Source organism: Hemitrygon akajei, chromosome 20 (genome assembly GCF_048418815.1).
Source record: "Hemitrygon akajei chromosome 20, sHemAka1.3, whole genome shotgun sequence".
NCBI lineage: Eukaryota > Metazoa > Chordata > Chondrichthyes > Myliobatiformes > Dasyatidae > Hemitrygon > Hemitrygon akajei.
In genome coordinates, this window is record NC_133143.1 from 67,321,344 (window position 1) to 67,346,126 (window position 24,783).

At 42.4% G+C, this 24,783-nt stretch overlaps 1 protein-coding gene across 3 annotated transcripts in view; it reads right to left on the bottom strand.

Moving 5' to 3' along the window:
* The window catches only part of LOC140713893 (retinoic acid receptor beta), a 259,900-nt gene that overhangs the window by 50,629 nt on the left and 184,488 nt on the right, over positions 1-24,783 (bottom strand). For all 3 annotated transcript variants that reach the window (XM_073024544.1, XM_073024543.1, XM_073024542.1), the window contains exon 4: positions 17,239-17,399. In XM_073024544.1, the coding sequence (XP_072880645.1) occupies positions 17,239-17,399 (161 nt within the window). The remainder of the gene's footprint in view (positions 1-17,238; positions 17,400-24,783) is intronic.

A 24,783-nucleotide genomic window follows, 5' to 3' on the forward strand; every position in this document is an offset into this window, starting at 1 on the left:
GAGGGATGTTGCTTTCCTGCAGCAGTTTTCCGTGTATTAGTGATGCACCATCAATAACTCTCGGAGATGGGAGGTAAACGACAGGCTTTTATTAGCTGCAAGAAATGACCACACAACATCCTGGAGACTGAGGGGGGGAGCAGTGCCTCCAATCGCCTTTATACAGGGGTCTGTGGGAGGAGCCACAGGAGCAGTCAGCAGAGGGACGTGTCCAGACAGGTATATGTAGTTCACCACAATTAATGCTCAACGGTGGGGAGGGCTTTACCTGTGATGGCCTGGGTCATATCCACTACTTTTTGTGGGATATTCTGTTCAAGACGTACAGGAACACTGGTGCCTGCAGATTCTCCAAGTCACAAACGATTTCCTGATTTGGAAATACATTATCAGTCCTTTGTTGTCACTGAATTCAAGTCCTGGAGCACTTTACCCAACAACACTGTAGGTTCCAGAAGGAAGTTTGCCAGCACCTTTATTGCTTCAAGGAAAGGGCGACAAAGACTGACTTTATTAACAACACCTTGATCTCAAAAAAAGAATAAAAAAAGCATATGCAGTATCTTTTGCTGCTCTAAGAGATGTTTTATGCAGAATTATAAACTCTTTTCCTTGTCATTTGAGTATTTAAAACTGAGAAGATGAGAGATATGTTAAACTCAAGGGATTCTGCAGATTCTGGAAATTCAGAGTAAAACGCACAAAATGCTCAAGTAAATCAGGCAGCATCTATGGAGAGGAATTAACAGTCGACATTTTGGGCTGAGACCTTCAGCAGATTTACAAACTGTTTTCCTTCTTATTTGTGTATTGAACACTGAGGAGGTTAGAGCTGTGTTAAACACAAGAGTTTCTGCAGATGCTCGAAATCTTGAGCAACACATACACAAAGTGCTGGAGGAACAGGCAGCATTTATGGAGAGGAATAAACAGTCGATGTTTTGGGTAGAGAATTACAAACTCCTTTCCTTGTCATTTGAGTATCTAACACTGAGAAGATCTGAGATATGTTATATCATCTGGCTATGATTAAGCTTACAGAGACAGGAATCTGTTAACACGGCTTGTTGGGCTTGACACTAAAAAAAATGCTTTTAAATATTGGCCTCTTAGTTGGCTCCAAATTCCAGATGTCAACATTGTAGAGGCAAACGGACAAGAAAACAGAGAAAGCAATAAAAAAAATTACAGAATCCAGTATATTGGTGTGAAGTAAAAAGCCAAGCTAATAAAGTAATGAGAAGGGATTGGAGAATTGATGAAGTTTTATGAACAGATGTTAAAAATTTGTTATTTTTATTCACAATTGATATCTCCAGAATTCATTTCATTTATGTGGATAATAAAGCTACTGTGGATAATATTGTGATATGTTCAACATTACAGTGAGTTCAATAAAAGCTGGCTTATGGAGCCTCTTATTCCCCAGAGCCCTGGGCCATCTAAAGGCTAAGTATTTTTGGTATTAAATTCAATTCAGTTTTCCGATTGAAAGGCTAAATTGATTATGTTTTAAATAGTTATTTTTAAAGAACTATAACTTCACAGAGGATTGGCAGACTTGTTTAATTTAATAATAGGTTTCTAATTTCAACATTAAAAAATACTAGTGTTCTTGGTTTTGTTATTTCTTCTAATCTCAGATGGAACTCCCCTATCTCCTTATTTGTTGAAACTGTCTCCACAAAATTTAGTTTCGTCATTTTGCCAGAGAATCTACTCTGCGCAACAACTTTTAACTCTCCAAATGGCCCCACTCCATTCAAAAGTTGAGTATCACTCCCACATCGACAAATATCTTCCAACTGCTTTCTCGCAAGCTGCAAAGAATGCCTGAGTGGCTAGGTGTACAGCAGAGGAAATGTATTCATTCAGAAAAAAAAAGACTCAGCAAAGAGTTTCAGAGATTTTGCACTTGGCTGAACAATTGAAATTGAAATTGACTCTCAGTTTTTCATGTTTAAACATGTAGGTAAGTACTCTGAAGGGTAGGTTAAATCAGAATTAGGTTTATTATTACTGACATACACTTCATTAGATACCTCCTGTACCTGATAAAGTGGCCACTGAGTATATATTCATGGTATTTTGCTGCTGTAGCCCATCCATTTCAAGGTTCAACATGCTGTGCATTGAGTTGCTCTTCCACACACCACTGTTGTAACACGTGGTTATTTGAGTTACTGTCACCTTCCTGTCAGCTTGAACCATTTCCCTCTGACCTCTCTGATTGACAAGGCACTTTCACCCACAGAACTGCTGCACGCTGGATACTTTTTTGATTTTTGCACATTTCTCTGTAAACTCTACAGTAGAGGTTCCCAACCTTTTTTAAGCCATGGACCCCTACCAGTAACCGAGTGGTCTGTGGACTCCTGGTGGGGAATCTCTACTCGCATAACCAGGACTTGTGATGTGCACCAGCTGCTCATACGACCATCCACCACCTGCTCCCGTGGCTTCACGTGACCCTGATTGCTGTGGGGGGGAGGGCACTAAGAAGTGATACACCTTGCCCCAGGGTGACCAGCAGGCTGGTGAAGATATACCTCCACTCTACCACCTATTTCCTGTAGGTAGGTGACCAAAACTGCACACAATACTCCAAATTAGGCTTCACCAAAGTCAGATGCAACTTCTACATAACGTTCCAATTCCTGCACTCAGTACTTTGATTTATGAAGGACAATATGCCAAAAGGTTGTGTTGGTTGTTACTGTATGATGCACTTTGTTGCACATCTTGATGTACATGTGCTAAATAAACCTGAATCTGAATGGTGAGCTTTTCCAGATTATCGGTTAGGCAGTAAAGACTCAAAATAGCTCCATAAAATTAACCGCGCTCCAAGGAAACCATTTGGAAGATCACAGTCATTTTATGGGCAGACTTTCTATCTGAAACCTATAGCACTTTAACCTTTCTTTCAGGTTTAAACATCTGGTTTTACACTGTCTGCTCTTTGTCACCAGTGAGGGTCTGGAGCCTGTAGGTGGCTGGGTGTGGTGGGAGTGTTAATACCATATGCCCTAAGACATAGGAGCAGAATTAGGCCATTTGGCCCATCAGATATGCTCTGTCATTCCATCCAGGCTGATTTATTATCCATCTCAATCCCATTCTCCTGCCTTCTCCCTGTAACCTCTGAGCTCTTATTAATCAAGAACCTATCAACCTCTACTTCAAATATACCCAATTACTTGATCTCCACAGCCAAGTGTGCAAATGTATTCCATAGACTTACCACCCAATGGCTAAAGAAATTCCTCCTTATCTCCATTCTAAATGGATGTATCTCTATTCTGAGGCTGTGCCCTCCGGTCCTAGACTCCCCCACTATCGGAAACATCCTCTCCACATCTGCTCTATCTAGCCTTTCAATATTCAATGGGTTTTAATGAGCTCTTCCTTCATTCTTCTAAGCTCCAGGGAGTACAGGCACAGAGCCATCAAACAGGCTTCATAAGTTAACCCTTTCATTCCCACAAACTTCCTACGGACCCTCTCCAATCCAGCACATCTTTTCTTAGATAAGGGGCCCAAAAACCCGTCACAATACTCTAAGTCCTGTTGGTGCAGTGCCTTATAAAGCCTCAGCATTACATCCTTGCTCTTATATTCTGGTCCTCTCAAAATTAATGCCAATTCTGCATTTGCCTTCCTCATCACTGACTCAAACTGTAAGTTAATATTTAGGAAATCCTGCACAAGGACTCCCATGTCCCTTTGCACCTCTGATTTCTGAATTTTCTCCTTGTTTATGCCTTTATTTCTTCTACCAAAAATGAGAATGTCTGCAGATACTGGAAATCCAAAGCAACACGCACAAAATGCTGGAGAGACTCAACAGGCCAGGCAGTATCTATGGAAAAGAGTAAACAGTCAACGTTTCCAACCAAGTCCTGATGAAGGGTCTTGGCCCAAAATGTTGACAGCTTACTCTTTTCCATACTTGCTGCCTGGCCTGCTGAGCTCCTCCAGCACTTTGTGTGTGTTCCTTCTACCAAAGTGCATGACCATACACTTCTCCACACTAGAGTGCTGGGTCCAGTCATGCTATGAGTGCCAGGGCATTGAGCATTGTGGCTGTGGGAGGAGGTGGTCATCAAGAACTTGGGAGTTGGTATGGAGAGACAACACAGATTCAGATTCACTTATTTAACACATGTATATCAAAACATAGTTAAGTACATTGTTTGTGTCAAAGGTCAACACAACCCAAGGAGGGAGCCCACAAGTGTCATCTCATTTGGGTCGACATCTTCGAGATAAGTGTGGATGCAGTGGAGTCAGAAACTGAGGAGTTGCAAACAGAGCTGGGAAGTAAATAGTTTACAGGGGCCCTCAGAATAGAGGGACGTCCATTTAGAATGGAGATGAGGAGGAATTTCTTAAGTCAGAGGGTGGAGAATCTGTGGAATTCATTGCCACAGACAGCTGTGGAGGCCAAGTCATTGGGTATATTTAAAGTGGAAGTTGATAGATTCTCGATTAGTCTGGGTGTCAAGATTATGTGGAGAAGGCAGGAGAATGGGGTTGAGACAGGTAATAAAGGAATGGGCTGAATGGTATAATTCTGCTCCTATGTCTGATGGCATTATGGGTCCATGTAAGTTGATTTTCTTGGGCCACCCTGGGACCAGCTGAGCGTGGAACTTTGGTATCAGTACTAGCAAAATCGGAGTGTTCAGATACCTCTGAGGAACTTTGTAAATGTAACCAACCTCTCAGCCAATGGCCAGACTGGTTCAAGCTGACAGGAAGGTGACAGTAACTCAAATAATCGCGCATTACAACAGTGGTGTGCAGAAGAGCGTCTTTGAATGCACAACATGTCAAACCTTGAAGTGGATGGGCTACAGCAGCAGAAAACCATGCATATGCACTCACTGGCCACTTTATTAGGTCTGGGAGGTAAAGAATAAAGTGACCACCGAGTGCATTAAAACCTTTGCAAAGTAGCACTTTAGATTTTCTTTGACTTCTGCTGAACTGTCCAGTGTTGAAAAGATTAGCAGGTGGTGAATTGTGCAGGTTAATTTTGAGTTCCCAGGCCACTGTCAAAACAGCTCTGTAATCAGAGGCTGAGAGACCAATCCGATGGTTTGGGTTGATGCCCCTGCAATTATCCCTCAGCTATGTGGGAAAATACTTTCTGTGCTGTTGCTGGGACTAAACTGACGGGTGTTCTCATGTCCAACCACTTAACACCACTTTGAATCTATGGTAAAGTCCATGAACAGTTACAGATACATTAAAACTAAAATCGCATTAGAACAAACATATAACTGAAAACAGAGATGATTTATTTTTATTCACTAATAGAGTATCAGCTATATTAAGGATTTCTAAAATTAAATACCGAAGATGTATGAACTGTTTCCTTTAATTCAATGCATAAAAGATACAAAGAACTAAATTATAAACACAAGAGATACTCAGAAGCTGGAAATCCAGAAAAAACAGACACAAAATGCTGGAGGAGCTCAACAGCTCAGGCAGACTCCAGAACTAAATTAAAAATACATTAACTTTTAAATTATTTATCTAGCCAACATCTTGATAAATTACGTCAATATGATTATGTCAGAACCATAAAAATGGTAAAGTGAAACATGTGTTAGCGCCGATGAGGTATTTCCAATGTAAACATAGTTCAGCAGATACGTCCTGACTTTAGGCTCATGTAAACACCCAGTGTTTAAAATTGGCTTCTTTTGCCTTCAACACTACCAGCTTTCCCATAACTCCATATCAGGATAACTGGGATGCATAAATCATAAAAGGAGTGTTTAGTTTACCAGATCCTGTTTTAAAATAAATAACTTAGAATACCGGATGGGTAGGAATGCCTTGATGCAGCTGTATTAACTAGAAAGGGTTGTGGGCATCTGCCTCAACGGCATCAAACAGCAAAAGTGAAACTCCCGCAGTTCACACAGTTGTCCGGTCACTGCTTTGAACATGTTCCCAATGACTACTCCTTCCATTATATATGCCAATTTTTCCATGTGGCTTTGCATCATATGACAGAACAAAGGGATATTTTGTGAAGTTAAGAGGCTGTACTGTGATAGAGAACAAGGAATAATACTAAATTCATTGGAAAAATAACATTCACCCAGTCTACTGCACAGAGGAAAAGCATGTGACAAGAACTTTAGATCAATTACAAAGGAAAGTTTATTTCTTAATTTTCCTCACCAGTGATTTAAAAATTATCTCCAATTTGCTTCTCTTCTAACACATCTCCATTTAGTTTTACCACTGAGATAAGTTTGCCATTTACCATTCATACTTTGTTTCCATTCAGTTTTACTTAGCTTACTTGGTTATTATTTAGCTACTGAGCTAGCTTTACTTAGTTACCAAGTTTGCCATTTACACTCATTGGCCACATATAGGGAGATGGAGCCAGTGAACAACGCGACCAATGGCGATGTCCTTCCGACAGTTCATAAAACTGTTTCTTTTACTTCTTCTTTCAAACATGATTCTATTATCGAGCTATGTGTGACTGGAACCTGTAATTTCCATTTTGATGGTGTGTTTTGGGACTGATTGAATGATCTGCGTTTTGCTGTCTCCGAGGGAGTTTAGTGAGGTTTGGAGTGGAATGTGCAGCCTGGAGGCCTGATAGCCTGAAGAAAGGATGCGAACCCATGATTGACTCCATTGCTTCTCTCCGACTGAGGCGTTGAGCAAGGTTGAAGTCAACAAGGATGGGAGTGCAGGACAGGTGGGTGTTCAGCACTGTCTGCTTGAATTCAACTGGCTATCCTCTCTCTCTCTCATGGGATGTTTTCCTGATTAGATACTTGCATTAATAAGCAGGTGTACAGGTGTACCCAATAAAGTGGCCATTGAATGTAGATTTCCACTTAACCATACCGTTGAAGAAGGTTCGCAGAGATAAGTTGAAATACAGATCAAGGGAAGCAATGTTGATTCTGCACTTGGACTAAGTTACCTGAATCTTTCCAGAGGACCCATGATTAATTATTTATTGTGAGCTATTGGTGATTAATCTACTAGTAACTGGGAGGCAGCAGGTTTGGGAGTGAGATATTGGGTATAATGCAGATACTTAAAGGATTGAAGCAGGTCCTCTGAAGGGAATGGACTTTCTGGTAAAGAGACAATTTATCAGTCCCTCAGTGGTTACATCACTGGAGAGAATGAAGTAAAATTGAATAAGATATTATCTGACATTAAATCAATTTAAAGAAAACATTTGGTACACAAAAATTCAACTCTATAGCCTCCAGATTGTTCAAAGACAGGATTTTATCTTTGGGTTAGTTTACAAAAATAGCTACATGAACAATGCATCAGATCGATTATATCCATGGTAGCATAACTTATATTTTCCAGGTAAATTTTCTGAAACTTGCAAATCATAAACCAGACTTTAATACTATCTGTCTTACAAGATGGTAACAATATTAACACACCAATGATTCCTATTGGTACCCAAACAAAATTCAGGTATTTGTAAAAAAAAACAGTTATATTAAAGAGTATGTGTCATGTATTAGCCAATGAGTTTTATTGGCTCTCAGGCAGAATTTAAGTTTTTGTCAGAACAGTTAAAGGTAATAAAGATGATCCCTGATCTTTGATGAGAGAAAAGAGCATGTGTCATGACCAAAATTCTCAGTAAGAAACATTTCCACTATTGATTTATCTGGCCTTTATTTCTTTTGGAATGGTGAATTCTAACTCAGCCTAATGCTCGGCACTGTAGTGGGTGCGGTTAAAATACAAAACAAAATAGATGAGCCAAAATAACTCAAATTCCTACGCCCACTTATGCTTACGCCTCTGCAAAAAATTCAAACCAATTGTGCATAAAATTGGAAAGAGATTTTCACAGTGTTCATGTGGGCAACAGTGTTTGTCTGAACCTGAGGTGTGGGGTGTAACCAACCAAGGCTCAGCCAGCAAGATATCTGGGTGGAAATGAAAGGAGAACTGGATGAAAGGTTAAGGGAACCTTCTGTACACAGAGAAGTCGGGTTAGGCAAGACCAAGTTGAGAGCAATTGCGCACGTTGCAAGTTAGTACACGTACTTCTGTGTAGAGCTTTTGCTATCCTATACAAACTCTTTTATTATCCGGTAGGTGACCAGAACTGCACACAATAGGCCTAATTTGCAGTATTGTGTGCAGTTCTTGTCACCTAGCTACAGGTAAGATATCAATAAGATTGAAAGAGTGCAGAGAAATTATAAGGATGCTGCCGGGACTGGAGGACCTGAATTGTAGAGAAAGGTTAAACAGGTTAGGATTTTTCCCTGGAGTGTATGAGAATGAGGGGAGATTTGATACACAATTATGAGGGATACCATCATCACCATTATGTGTCGTGGGCAATCATGGTCTTTCCATGACTATGATTGTTCTTGGCAAATTTTTTGACAGAAGTGGCTTCCCATTGCCTTCTTCTGGGCAGTGCCTTTACAAGATGGGTGACCCCAGCCATTATCAATACTCTTCAGAGATTGTCTGCCTGGCATCAGTGGTGGCATAACCAGGACTTGTGATCTGCACCAGCTGTTCATACGACAACCCACCACCTGCTCCCATGGCTTCACGTAACCCTGATCGGGGGGCTAAGCAGGTGCTACACCTTGCCTAGCGGAGGGAAGGAGCCCCTTACACCTCCTTTGGTAGAGATGTATCTCCTATGAGGGGTGTAGATGGGGTAAATGCAGCAGACCTTTTGAAGTTGGGTTAGACTAGAACTAGAAGTCATGGGTTAAGTGTGAAAGGTGAAGTGTTTAAGGGGAACTGGAGGGGGAAGACCTTCACTCAGATAGTGGAGTGAGCTGCTGGTGGAAGTGGTGGATGCAGGTTCGATTTCAACATTTAAGGGAGGATTGGATAGGTACATGGATGGGAGGGGTATGAAGGGCTCTGGTCGATGGGACTAGGCAGAACAAAAGTGGCATGGATGAGATGGGCTGAACTGCCTGTTTCTGTGTGTCGTGTCCAATGGCTGTTGTATTTAAGCTGTAGACACGTACCAGGTTGGTGGAGCTAGAATGAATGGACAGTCAGATGCTCAGACATCACACAAAGTTACTGCTCTGTTCTGAGGTTTACCCTGCTCCAAGTATGAGAGTTTTGGGCCCTTTATCTAAGGAAGGGTGTGCTGACATTGGAGACGATTCAGAGGAAGTTCAGGAGAATGGTTCCGGGAATGAAAGGTTTATCGCATGAAGAGTACTGGTGGCTCTAGGCCTGTACTCTCTGGAGTTTAGAAGAATGAGGGGGCACCTCACTGAAACCTATTGAATGTTGAAAGGCCTGGATAGAGTGAATGTAGAGAAGATTTTTCCTATAGTGAAGGATTTTAGGAAACGAGGACAAAGCCTCAGAATAGAAGGACATCACTTCAGAATGGAGATGAGGGGGAATTTCTTTAGCCAGTGTGTGGTGAAATTGTGGAACTCATTGCCACAGAGGCCAGGCCATTGGGTGCATTTAAGGCAGAGGTTGATAGGTTTTTGATTAGTTAGGGCATGGAAAGTTACAGGAGAATGGGATTGAGAGGGAAATGGATCAGCCATGATTAAATGGTGGAGCAGACTCAATGGGCTGAATGGCCCGATTCTGCTCCTGGGTCTTATGGCTTTATGGTTAATGTAACACCATTACAGTGTCAGAGACCTGTATTCAATTCCTGCCTGCTGTCTGTAAGGAGTTTGTACAATATCCACGTGACTGCTAGGAGTTCAATCGGTTCCCTTAATATCTGAACACTTCTATCAAATCTTTCCTTGACCTTCTAACATCCCGAAATGAAACGCAAGTTAGTTTGAGTTGCTGTGGGGAGAAGGGAGGAAAATGTGATTGAGAGGGAAATGGATCAACCATGATGAAATGTCAGAGCCGATGCAATGGGCAAAATTCCCTAATTCTGTTCCTAAGTCTTGTGGTCTTATGTTTATTGTAATGTTACTATAGCACCAGCAACCTGGGTTCAATTCCTGGCACTGTCTGTAAGGAGTTTGTACAACAGCAACAACAGCAGAAACATACAAGACAGAAGGAGGCTATTTGGCCCATCAGGTTTATGCTAGCACAAGGCAAAACAATCCCATGTATCCCATACATTATTTTCCATGTAGACCTGCAGGTTATTCTCTCCTACAAGTCTATCAACTGCAGTTAGATTCTTTTTTCCAGAAACACATATTAAGATGGAACTCAGAGTAGTTAGTTTTATATTATTTCCTTTGTTTAGCGATACAGCGCGGAATAGGCCCATGGCGCCTCAGCATCCCCACGACCCTGACGCTTAACATAATCAATCTGCAATGACCGATGAACTTACCCGGCACATCCTTGGACTGGGGGAGGAATTCGGAGCAGCCAGGGACACCCACCCATTCCCTGGCGAGGATGTACGGATCTGCAAACCCCATTGTCCTGAGCTGTAACAGCATCACGCTAACTGCTACACTCCATTGTGCCCAATACACCATGCTCCACCAGCTCTTCTTTTTAATTATTTATTAAGATACAACGCCAAATGGGACCTTCCGGCCATTCGAGACGCGCCACCCAGCAACCACTGATTTAACCCCAACCCAATCATGGCACGATTTACAATGATCAATTAATCTACTAACCAGTACATCTTTGGATCGTGAGAGCACCCGGATGAAACCCATCTAGACCCAGGGAGAACGTAATTACTCGAGACAGCAGTGGGAATTGAACCTGGGTCACTGGTACTTTAAATGATTGTGCTAACCACTACACCACAATGGTGCTGTGTTTTGATTGATGCTTCAATGTTGCTGGTCTGGTTCTATTAATTTATCAATAATGCCTTACTATAATTGCTAGTATTGATTTTAAGAAATAAAATTAAGCTCATATTATGGTCTTTGGAAGATACGATATAGGAACTGTAACACACACAAACTCCTGGAGGAACTCAGCAGGCCAGGCTGGAAAAGAATAAACAGCTGATGTTTTGGGCCGAGATCCCTCACCAGGACTGGAAAAAAGGGAAGGTGGGGGGGGGGGGGAGGGAGAAAGAAGTACAAGGTGGTAGGCGATAGGTGAAACCAGGAGAAGAGGAGGGGTGAAGTTGATTGGTGGAAGAGATACAGGGCTGGAGAAGGGGGAACCTGATAGGAGAGGACAGAAGGCCATGGAATGAAGGGAAGGGGGGAGGAGCACCAGAGGGAGGTGAAATTTGGCCTGTCCCCTAAAACCCTCACTAATTTTTATAGATGCACCGTAGAAAGCATTCTTCTAGGGTGCATCACAACCTGGTATAGAAGTTGTCCTGTCCAAGACCGGAAGAAGCTGCAGAAGATCGTGAACACAGCCCAGCACATCACACAAACCAATCTTCCATCCTTGGACTCACTTTACACCGCACACTGTTGCAGCAGTGCTGCCAGGTTAATCAAGGAAACGACCCACCCAGCCAACACACTTTTTGTCCCTCTTCCCTCCGGGAGTAGGTTCAGGATCTTGAAGATTCGTATGGCCAGATTTGTGAACAGCTTCTTTCCAACCGTGATAAGACTGCTGAATGGATCTTGACCCAGATCTGGGCCGTACCTTCCAAATATCTGGACCTAACTTGCACTATCTTACTTTCCCTTTTCTATTTTCTAATTATGATTGATAATTTAAATTTTTATTATATTTAATTCAATTTGTACTTCAGGGAGCACGAAGCGCAGAATCAAATATTGCTGTGATGATTGTACGCTCTAGTAACAATTGCTTGGTGACAATAAAGTAAAGTAAGGAGATAAGGTGAGAGAGAGAAACAGGAATGAGGAATGGTGAGGCTGGGGGTGGGGGTGGAATACCTGAAGTTCAAGGAATCGATGTTCATGCCATCAGGTTGGAAGCTGCCCAGATGAAATATAGGGTGTTGCTCCTCCAGTCTGAGAGTGGCCTCATTGTGCTAGTAGAGGAGGCCATGGACTGACACGTTGGAACAGGAATAGGAAGTAAAATTGAAATGGGAGATAGTGCTTTTTCTGGCAGATAGAATGTAAGTGCTCGGCGAAGCAGTCCCCCAATCTACGTCAGATCTCAGCAAATACAGGAGGCCCCACCGGGAGTACTAGATACGGTAGATGACCCCAAAAGACTCACAAGTGAAGTGTCCCTCACCTGGAAGGACAGTTTGGGGCCCTGAATAGTAATGATGGAGGAGGTGTAGGGACAGGTATGACACTTGTTCTGCTTGCGAGGTTAAGTACCAGGAGGGAGATCAGTAAAGTGAGTCGGATAGGGAGCAAATCCTGCAGAAAGCAAAAAGTGGAGGGGAGGTTGGGAAAGATGTGGCTGGTGGTGAGATCCCATTGGAAATGGTTATAGCATTGGCTGATTGGTAGGAGGCAGTGAGTGGGAATAAAAGGATCCTTTTCTGGTTGGCTGCCAGTGACTAGTGGTGTTCTGCAGGGGTCGGTGTTGGGACCACTTCTTTTTATGTTGTATATCAATGATTTAGATGATGGAATAGATGGCTTTGTTGCCAAGTTTGCAGATGATACGAAAGTTGGTGGAAGGGCCGTAGTGTTGTGGAAACAGGAAGGCTGAAAAAGGACCTAGACAGATTAGAAGAATGGGCAAGAGAGTGGCAAATGAAATACAATGTTGGAAAATGCATGGTCATGCACTTCAGTAGAAGAAATAAATGTGCAAACTATGTTCTAAATGAGAGAAAATCCAAGAATCTGAGATGCAAAGGAACTTGGGCGTCCTTGTGCAGAACACCCTAAAGATTAACTTGCAGGTAGAGCCAGTGGTGAGGAAGGCAAATGCCATGTTAGCATTCATTTCAAGAGATCTAGAATACAAGAGCAACAATGTGATGCTGAGGCTTTATAAGGCACTGGTGAGGCTTCACTTGGGCTCCTCATCTAAGAAAAGATGTGCTGGCATTGGAGAGGGTTCAGGAGAGGTTCGAAAGGATGATTACGGGAATGAAAGGGTTATCCTACAGGGAACATTTGATAGCCCTCGGTCTATATGTGCTGGTATTTAGAAGGACGAGGGGGAATCTCTTGGAAACCATTCGAATTTTGAAAGGCAGAGTAGATGTAGACAGGATGTTTCCCACGGTAGAGCAGTCTCGGACAAGATGGCATAGGATAGAGGGGCATCCATTTAAAACAGATGTGGAGAAATTTCTTTATGTGAAGGGTGGTGAGTTTGTGGAATTTATTACCACAGGTAGCTGTGGAGGCCAGGTTGTTGGGTGTATTTAAGGCAGAGCTTGATAGGTTCTTGATTGGACATGGCATCAAAGGTTATGGGGAGAAGACCAGGGTGTGGGAATGAGGAGAGGGAAAAAAGATCAGCCATGATCGAATACTGGAGCAGACTAGATGGGTCATATGGCCTAATTCTGCTCCTATGTCATATGGACTTACGGTCTTATGGAGATGAATCTATTGTGGGTGATATAGGAGCATCACCAGCAATGATGGAATGGCACGGCAGATTAGAACCTCATTCTCTTGCCTTCTCCCCATAATCTTTGACAGCCTTACTAATCAAGAACCTATTAACCTCTGCTTTAAATATTCCTCCAAAGCCTTCCACAGAATCATTGCCCTCTAGCTAAAGAAATTCCTCATCGTCTCTGTTCGAAGTGGATGCCCCTCTATTCTGAGACTGTGCCCTCTGGTCCTTTTCTCCCCCACTGTAGGAATCATCCTCTGGGAGGGTGGGGATGGGAGGAAACGGAAGTACCCAGGCATCCAGGGGAAATGGGTGGAACTCCACACAGACAATACTTGATGGCTCCCTGGAACCATGAAACAGCACAACAAGCTGGACTGTCCGCATATCTTTGTACATACTCTTAATGAAACAAAGCAAAGCTAATTGCATTGTAGGAGTGCAACAGATGGAAACCACCACACAACCACAAAAGGAATTATCAGGGGAGAATACTAAACATTTGATCAAAGAGATTGGTTTTAATGAGCGCAGGTCCTGGGCTAGAGGCAGCTTCAGGAAATATATTGCAAGGGTTCTTCACTATTTAAACTAGCAAAGCCAACCGATACATGGAAAAAAATTGTAAGTTTTAGTACCTAAAATACCTAAATTGTTAAATCCTCTCAAAATTCTCCCCCTACTGTTTATTATTAACGAGGCTTCCTGTGGTAAACCTCTTTAAAAGGACTATATGATGCTCAACGCATTTTTCCTGCACCCATCATTAAGGATCCTCATCACCCAGGACATGCCCTCTTCTCATTCCCATCAGCTTATAGGAACACATAAAACATTTTAGTAACAGCTTCTTTTTCTTCAGGTTTCTGAACAGACAATGAACCCATGAACACTACCTCACTTTTTGCACTACATATATATGTAATTATTATTGTAACTTAGAGTAATTTTTTAAATGTATAACTCTTTGCTGCTGTTGCAAAACAACAAATTTCACGGCATATGTTAGTGATAATAAACCTGATTCTGATTCCTGTCTCTGGTGAGATTTAGGGCCCATTTAAAAGTAATTCATTCCAAAAGTTTGATCCCAAGGTTTTGTTCCTCATCAATACTATTGTCTGTGCCATAATAGGGTTGATTTTATATTTTGTGTGTGTCAGGAAAACACAGACTATGGGAGAAAATGAGAAACAGATGGATAATTAGCTTAAAGGCTGCAAGCAATGTTATTCTGCAGTCACCTGATTGGAAAGATTAAGCATCGGTGAACTCAGGGTTAATGTCAGCATCATATTTCTCAGTGGGAATAGGGGGCAAATTACCAAAACTACAGACACAAAATGCTGGAGGAACTCAGCAGGTCAGGCAGCATCTATGGAAATGAATAAACAGTCGATGTTTTGGACCGAGACCCTTCATTGGGACAGGAAAGGAGATGGGAAGAAAGGTCCAGAAGAAGGGTCTTGGCCTGAAACATCGACTGTTTATTCATTTCCACAGATGCTGCCTGACCTGCTGAGTTCCTCCAGCATTTTGTGCGTGTTGCTTTGGATTTCCAGTATCTGCAGACTTTCTCGTGTTTAAAAATTACCAAAACTTACTGACTAAATACAAATGGAAAGAGTGTTTCAGCAAATTCATTTAGAATGCACAGGTTAGCAAACTGGCCAGAGAGATAACCGATTTTTTTTTACAGTATATATTTACTCCTGCAAGTGTTGAACCCATTCAGTGGAACTGAATCAAAATAGCAAACTCATAGGCTGATATGCAAGGTCTGAGCAGTGATCCCCCAGACATCTTCCTGTTTCTGTACGTACTTGATCAAATATTGGTTGACTTTTCAAAGAAGCTCTGGAGATCTTCTGGAGAATATGGAGACCTTCCACACAGGTGTATGTGGGTGTGTGGGAGAGAGGAAAGGGGCCTGATTGACTATTGTTATTTCTGTTGCTTGTTCTGTTCTGTGTGATTATGCTGAGCATTGTGGGCATGTTACGTTGCTGCCAGATTGAGTGGCCACACTTGCGGACTGCTCCCAGTGTACCCTCGGGTGCGTTGTTTGTTGATGTGAACAACAGACTTCAAGGTATATTTAGACCTACATGTGATAAATAAATGAATCTGAACCTGAGTCTTTGTCAGGTGCTCTGGAGGCAAATGCCTCAAAATGAATGACTTCAACACAACCTTTGTTCTCTTTCACAGGATCAATCACATCCTCTGTTGCCCCATCTCTGTCTGTGCTTTAATCCTTCCTTTTTTTTCCAAAAGTCATTTCACTGAGCAGGTATCCCACAGATGAATTAGGTTAACCTGCTGAATTCCTCCAGCATTTTGTGTATGTATGTTGCTCAGGATTTCCAGCATCTGCAGAATCTCTAATGATTAAAACTAGATATAAGGTACAGGAGTGAAGCTGGTGTGGTTTTATGCTGCTGTACCCCATCTGCTTGAAGGTTTGACATGTTGTGCATTCAAGGATACTCTTCTGAACGCCAAAGTTGTAATGTATGATTATTTGAATTACTGTCACCTTCCTGTCAGCTTGAACCAGTCCGGCCATTCTCCTCTGTCCTCTCTCATTAACAAGGCATCTTTACCCACAGAACTGCAGCTCACTGGATGGTTTTTGATTTTCAGACCATCCTCTGTAAACTCTAGAGCCTGTAGAGTGTGAAAATCCCAGGAGATCAGCAGTTTCTGAGATACTCAAACCACAATGTCTGGCACCAACAATCATTCCACGATCAAAGCCACTTAGATCAAATTTCTAAAAACACAAAATGCTGGCAGAACTCAGCAGGCCAGACAGCATCTATGGGAGGAGGTAGTGACAACGTTTCGGGCCGAAACCCTTCATCAGGAGATCAAATTTCTTCTCCTTTCTGATGTTTGGTCTGAACAACAACTGAACTACTTGACCATGTCTGCATGCTCTTATGCACTGAGTTGCTGCCACATGATTGACTGATCAGATATTTTCATTAATGAGCAGATAGTCAGGGTGGTAGTGGAGATAAGCACCCACTACCTACTAATTGCCCCCAAATGGCATGTACCTCAAATAGCTTCTGAGCTCCTGGCCTTCATGTGTGTCTCAGCTACTAAGCCCGGTGGAACCATTTCTACTGACAGGGGAATGGGCAAAGGTGGATTACTGACACCTTGCAACCAATTGTTTCCGGCAGTTGGGGCTCGTCAGCCATGGTTGACAGTTTATCGAGGAGAAGGAAAACTCTGATCTCAAACCTCTGTTACCTTGCGGCTATACCCACTCATGGTGAAAGTTTTGGGAGTAAACCCCGAGGAAAAATCCAGAGTTGGAGTCTCCAAGGCAGAGTTCAATGTTGATGGGCAACACCGGCAACACCACTGCTGCCGAACTGTATCGGTCCCAGACGTTCCTTTGGATTCATCAGCTGCACGGAGAGGGGGAGCCTGCTACATGAGCAACAGCTTTCTCTCCATATCGTACTGCCCTGGCTTGTGTATCATGTAGACAGCTAGGATGCAACATCCATGGTCAATGTCCAACATCCATATATTTCCTATTATAATTTATAGTTTGCACTGTACTGTTGCCTCAAAACAATAAATTTAACACATACGTCAGCGGTAATAAATCCAATTCTGATTCAATATCTCTGTTAGATTTTCTAATTTTAACACAATCGCAAACCAGTTATATTTTTGATATAACAACCTCTTCTCAATCATATTGTGCAATTAAGTGCTGAATGCATAGCTAATAGCAACAAACATCTGTGGCTCAATACTTACTGTAGTATATTTGCCCAACTGGCAGAGAGAAGGGAAGGTCTCCTGGTGAGCTTTGCGAATCTTTTCAATTAGATCCTCTAATTCTGCCGTCATGGTGTAGCTTTCTGAACATTCTTGCTTCGGTGTCTCCTTCTTCTTTTTGTTCCTGTCATTTCTTACAGCTAGAAGGGCAACAGATCACAATCAGGCATCTTCAATCAGGCAATTTATCAGGCTTTATGCAAACACTACAGCAAAACTGGGGTGGTGAGACATGTAGCGGCTAGTGTAATGCTATGACTGTGCTGGTGACCCCAGTTCAATTCCATCACTGTCTGTAAGGAGTCTGCACGTTCTCCTTGTGACCACATGGGTTTCCTCCCACTTTCCAAAGACGTATGGGTTAGTAGGTTAATTAGTCTGGGTGTAGTTGGGTGACGTGGGCACATTGGGCTGGAGGGGTCCGGTGCTGTGCTGCAGATCAAAATAATAAATAAATAAATAAATAAATAAATGATAAAATAATGCACATTTTGAATTGGAGAAACTGTTCCAGCCAGAGATAGTCAATCATTTTCTGAGGTACGGGTTCAAGTCAATATTTGAAGGTGTGAAGTAACAGCAGCTTTGTGTGACCTTCTCCCTCACTGTAAAAGGTTTAGAATAGTAACAAAGAATGACTACATGCAGATCGCAGATCTTTCCTCCCCACCATCGAGCACCTGCTGAGTTCCTCCAGCATTTTATGTGTGTTGCTTGGATTTCCAGCATCTGCAGATTTTCTCGTTTGTTTTACATTTACAAGGAGCACTGCCAAAAAAAAGCAGGATTCAGGAATCCCCACTATCCAGTCCTTCCCTCTTCTCACTTCTACCATCGGGCAGGAGGTGCAGGTGCCTTAGATCCCACAGCACGAGGTTCAGGAACAGTTATTACCCCTCAACCATCAGGTTTCTGAACCAGCAGGAATAACGTCATTCACCTCAACACTGAACTAACTCCACAAAATACAGACTCCCTTTCACGGACTCTTTACAACTCATGCTCTCAACATTATTTTTATTTGCACAAATTGTCTTCTTATTCACATTTTTTTCATTAATTCTATTGTATTTTGTTTCTCCTGGGAAGCTAACAGCAACAGAAGGCAACTAAAAAAGCACAAGGAGAGAAAATATGAAATATGAAGGTAAGTTGGGCAATGAGATCAACGAGGATACCAAAAGATTTTTAAGGTATGTACAGAGCAAAAAGGAGGTAAGAGTGGATATTCAAACAACAACACACACAAAATGCTGGTGGAACACAGCAGGCCAGGCAGCATCTATAGGGAGAAGCGCTGTCGACGTTTCGGGCCGAGACCCTTCATCAGGACTAACTGAAAGGAAAAGAGATTTGAAAGTAGTGGGGGGGAGGGGGAAATGCGAAATGATAGGAGAAGACCGGAGGGGGTGAGATGAAGCTAAGAGCTGGAAAGGTGATTGGCGAAAGTGATACAGAGCTGGAGAAGGGAAAGGATCATGGGACGGGAGGCCTCAGGAGAAAGAAAGGGGGGGGGGAGCACCAGAGGGAGATGGAGAACAGGCAAACAACTAAATATGTCAGGGATGGGGTAAGAAGGGGAGGAGAGGCATTAACAGAAGTTAGAGAAATCAATGTTCATGCCATCAGGTTGGAGGCTACTCAGCCGGTATATAAGGTGTTGTTCCTCCAACCTGGGTTTGGATTCATTTTGACAATAGAGGAGGCCATGGATAGACATATCAGAATGGGAATGGGACGTGGAATTAAAATGTGTGGCCACTGGGAGATCAAATCATTAGATAGAGGTGACATATGGTCAGAAGGTTTTGAATCATTGTGGGTAGAGCCAAGGAACTGCAAGGGTAAAAAGACCCTGATAGGAGTTGTATACAGACCCCCAAACAGTAGTAAGGATGTGATCTATAAATTACAATGGGAGATAGAAAATGCACCCCAAAAGGGCAATGTTACAATAGTCATGGGGGACTTCAATATGCAGGTAGACTGGGAAAATCCGGTTGTGCTGGATTCCAGGAGAGGGATCTTCTACAGCGCCTATGAGATGGCTTTTTAGAGCCCACGAGAGCTATTCCATTCTGGATTAGGAATTGTGCAATGAACCAGAATTGATTAGGAGCCTTAACGTAAAAGAACTGTTAGGGGCAAGTGATCATAATATAATCAAATTCATCCTGAAATTTGAGAAGGAGATGTATTAGTATTATAGTGTAAAGAGAATTACAGAGGCACGAGAGAGGAGTTGGCCAGAATTGTTTGGAAAAGAACACTGGCAGGGATGATGGCAGAACAGCAATGGCTGGAATTACTGGAAGCAATTCAGAAGGCACAGGATATATACATTCCAAAGCGGTAGAAGTATTCTAAAGGAAAGATGACACAACAGTGGCTACCAAGAGGTCAAAGCCAATACAAAAACCAAAGAGACGGCAATAATAGAACAAAAATTAGTGGGAACTTAGAGGATTGGAAAACTTTTAAAAACCAGCAGAAAACAACTAAAAAAGTCATTGAGAAGATAAAGATGGAATACGAAAATAAGCTAGCCAATAACATTAAAGAAGATACCAAAAGTTTCTTTGGTTCCGTAAAATGTAAAAGAGAGGTGAGAGTGGATATCAGACTGCTGGAAAATGATGCTGAAGAGGTAGTAACGGGGGACAATGAAATGGCGGTGAACTGAGTAAGTATTTTGCATCAGTCTTCACTGTGGAAGACTTGAGCAGTACGGTGGATGTTCCAGGTGTCAGGAGGCATGAAGCGTGTGCAGTTACCATTACTAGAGAGAAGGTTCTTGGGAAACTGAAAGGTCTCAGGGTAGATAAGTCACCTGGACCAGATGGTATACAATCCAGAGTTCTGAAAGAGGTTGCTGGAGAGATTGTGGAGGCATTAATAATGATCTTTCAAGAATCATGAGATTCTGGAATTGTTCTGGAAGACTGGAAAATTGCAAATGTCACTCCACTGTTCAAGAAGGGAGAGAGACAGAAGAAAGGAAACTACAGGCCAGTTAGTCTGACACCAGTGATTGGGAAGATGTTGGAGTTGATTATTAAGGATGAGGTTTCAGGGTACTTGGAGGCACATGATAAACTAGGCCATAGTCTGCATGGCTTCCTCCAGAGAATATCTCGCCTGACGAATCTGTTGGAACTCTCTGAAGAAATAACAAGCAGGATAGACAAAGGAGAATCGGTTGATGTTGTGTACTTGGAGTTTCAGAAAGGCTTTGACAAGGTGCTTAACAATTTACGAGCCCATGTTATTACAGGAAAGATTCTAGCATGGATAAAGCAGTGGCTGATTGGCAGGAGGCAAAGAGTAGGAATAAAGAGAGCCTTTTCTGGTTGGCTGTCAGAGACTAGTGGTGTTCCACAGGGGTCAGAGTTGGGACCACTTATTTGTATGTTAAAAGTCAATGATTTGGATGATAGAATTCATGGCTTTGTTGTAGTGTTTCCAGACACATGAAGATGGGTGAAGGGCAGGTAGTTTTGAGGAAGAAGAGAGGCTACAGAAAGATTTAGACAGATTAGGAGAATGGGCAAAGAAGTGGCAGGTGGAATACAGTGTTGGGAAGTGTATGGTCATGCACTTCGGTAGAAGAAATGAAATGGTTGACTATTTTCTACATTGAGAGGAAATCCAAAAAACTGAGGTGTAAAGGAACTTGGGAGTTCCTGTGCAGGATTCCCTAAAGGTTAATTTGCAGCTGAAAGCGGCAAATGTAATGTTAGCCATTTCAAGAGGACTAGGATATAAAAGCAAGGATGTAATATTGAAACTTTATAATGCACTGGTGAGGCCTCTTGGAGTATTGTGAGCAGGTTTGGGCCCCTTATCTTAGAAGGGATGTGCTGAAACTGGAGGGGGTTCAAAGGAGGTTCATGAAAATTATTCCAGGACTGAATGGCTTGTCATATGAACAGCATTTGATGGCTCTGGGCCTGTGTTCACTGGAATTCAGAAGAACGAGGGGTGATCTCATTGAAACCTATTGAATGGTGAATGGCCTTGATAGAGTGGATGTGGGAAGGATTGTTCCTATGGTGGGGAGTCTAAGACCAGAGGACACAGCCTCAGAATAAAGGAGCATCCTTTTAGAATGGACACAAGGAGTAATTTCTTTAGCCAGTGAATGGTGAATATGTGGAATTCGTTGCCACAGGCAGCTTTGTCAATCCAAGGCCAAGTTTTTATGTATATTTAAGGGAGAGGTTGATTGATTCTTGGTCACGGTATGAAGGGATACAGGGAGAAGGCAGGAGATTCGGACTGAGAAGAAAATTGGATCAGCCATGATAAAATGACGGAGCAGACTTGATGGGCAAAATGACAATTCTGTTCCTATATCTTATGGTCTCAGATGAGGAGCATTTGATGGCTCTGGGTCTCTACTCACCAGAGTTTAGAAGAATGGGTGGGGAGGGGGATCTCATTTAAACCTATCGAATATTGAAAGTCATAAATAGAGTGGACATGGAGAGGATGTTTCCTATAGTAGTGGAGTCTAGAACCAGAGGGCACAGCTTCAGAACTGACGGATGTCCATTTAGAACAGAGATAAGGAGGAATTTCTTGAGCCGGAGTGTGGTGAATCTGTGGATTTCATTGCCATGGATGCCAACGCATTCGATATATTTATTGTTGATGTTTATAGCTTCTAGATTAGTAAGGATGTTAAAGGTTACGGGGAGAAGGCATAACAATGGGCTTGGGAGGGTTAATAAATCAGCCATGGTGGAATGACAGAGCAGACTCAATGGGCCGAATAGTCTCATTCTACTCCTATGTCTTATGGTCTTCTAACTACAATGGCAAAACAAATGAAAAATAACTACACAGAATTATATTAACTTCACTGGAAATCCATGCAGGTGCCCTGACTTGTCTGCAAATATTCCATATTAAATCCATGTTAAAAAAAGATCTGAGCAAATGAATTCAGTCCATTGGACTTGCTCTTGCATTTAGTGTAAGGATGGCTGACTGCTGAAAATATCATCGGGTTCTCTCTCCCCTCCTCCCCCCAACCCCCACCCCCCTCTGAAACTGCATACGCAGTGCCTCCAGCATTGTTAAAGACCCCTTCCATCTGTCCCTCAATCTCCCTGACCTCCCGCCATCGGGCAGCAGATACCACAGAATTAGATCCAGAAATGCCAGGCAGCGGAGCAGTTTCTGCCCCCAGGCTGTTAGACTTCTGAACACCCTGCTGTCACCCAGCACACACGTACACCCCGTCTGAACGCCTGCCCCATTCTCCAGCTCACAGATAAACTCTCATCCAGGTCACTTTTCATCTTTCATTGTTGCTGTTTGTTTTATTATAATATTGTCAGTAACATTATACTGTTTATGTAAACATGCACCTCAGACTTTCTGTCAGTCTGTCAGGCCAAGCCTCTCAGGGATTCGTGCTGATATTATGCATTGGATTGTAACTATACGGGCTGTGTGGTTGATGCTGAGATACATCCCAGGATGCACTGGGACACATCACCAGTAATGTAACCTGGGGTCATCGTGTGTTTTGGATCTTTCAACATCAGACATTCTCGCCCAAGCGACCCAGCCACGGTTGATCAGGCCCTGGATTGTTTCCCAGCAGCTCTGGTCTGCAGGTCACTCCTCCTGATCCATAGCCATCCGGAGGCTCGCTCAGCAGCCTGATCCCATAATGGCAAGGGGCAGAACGAGCAGCCAGTAAAACTCGACAGCCCACCCCTATGGGCTCGCATCGTGCCCTCCACCCCTGTCTCTGGCATTGCTCCACCAGCTTCTGGTCTTTAGCTTTCTTACACTCAAACGCCTCCTCAATCCAGTTTTCCCAAGGAATTGTCAGTTTTCCCATGACCAGCTGCTTCGAGGTTTCTGACAGAATGACCATGTCAGGCCTCAGGATGACAATGCAGTGAAGTCTGGGACTATATGTACTGTGTTTTGCACCCCGGCCCCGGAGGAACAAAATTTTGTTTAGCTGTATATATGAGAATGGTTGAATGACAATAAACCTTAACTTCTGCCTCAACTATACCTTCTTGCACTAACCCATTATGTCTTGAGTCTAATCCCTATGAGGTAGAGAATTCAAAAGATTCAAAACGCAACATTAAATTTTAATACAGATGATTAGTTCTGGGCCTTTGTGATCTCCCAATACACAGTGAACAACACATTGAAAAATTCTCCATGACTGTTTTATGCATTCATTTTTTAACAGGTTTGAGAACCTTTTCAGTTATTGAGTCTTGGACCAGGGGCACAGCCTCGGAATAGAAGAACGTCCATTTAGAACAGAGATGAGGATGAATTTCTTTAGCCAGAGTGTGGTGAATCTGTGGAATTCATTGCCACAGATGGCTATGGAGGCAAAGTCATTGAGTATATTTAAAGAGGAGGTTGATAGGTTCTTGATTAGACAGGGTATTAAAGGTTATGAGAAAAAAGCAGGAGAATGGGGTTGAGAGGGATAATAAATCTGCCATGATGAAATGGTGGAGCAAACTCAATGGCCGAATGGCCTAATTCTGCTCCCATGTCTAATTGTCCTATGGTAAGAATATAGTATTCGCAAATTTGAAAAATAAAGTTATCTGATAATACACAGTAATGTAGTGGTTAGTGCCACACTGTACAATACCAGCCACCCGGGTTCAATTCCTGCTGCTGTCTGTGAGGAGCTTGTACGTTCTCTTTGTGACTGTGTGGGTTTCCTCCGGGTGTTCTGGTTTCCTCCCACAGTCCAAAGATGTGCTGGTTAGTAGATGAATTGTTTATTGTAAACTATCCCGTTATTGTTAAACCGGGGGTTGCTGGGCAGCACAGCTCGAAGGGTGGAAGGCTTGTTCTGAGCTGTATCTCAATAAATTTAAAAAACACCTTTAAATAATAAAATAAACACTCCTACGTAATTAAAGATCTTTCTGTGAAAATAAAAATGCCACAAACTATGGTCATCTTAATAACATACTGTGCAACTGTAACGGCAAAGTGAACAGACTTCCAGACCCTGGCACAGGATTGTGGAGGAGAGACCTCAAAGAAGTTGCTGTTGGATTTGAATGATCCCCAGCTGAACATAACTGCGAAAATGCCAGCAGAATTTAGTGAGCACGTTTGAGACTTACACATTCAGAAAACAGAGAAAAACAGGTCATGGTGTAGTCTAAATTAGCCTTCAAGTTTCTTGTTGCCTTTTTCCTTCTATGTACATTAATGATCAAAAGTTTAAAGTAAATTTATTATCAGAGTATGTATATATCACCACATACAACTCTGAGATTCATTTTCTTGCAGGCATTTAAAGGAAAATAAAAAATACAGTAGAATTTATGAAAAACTATATATATAGCAAAGACTGACAAAAACAATGTACAAAATATGACAAATCATACAAATAATAAAAAAGTAAATATATAATACTGAGAACATGAGTTTTAGAATCCTTGAAAGAGAGTCTTTTGGTTGTGGAGGCAGTTCAGCATTAAGGTGAGCAAGGTTATCCACACTGCTTCAGGA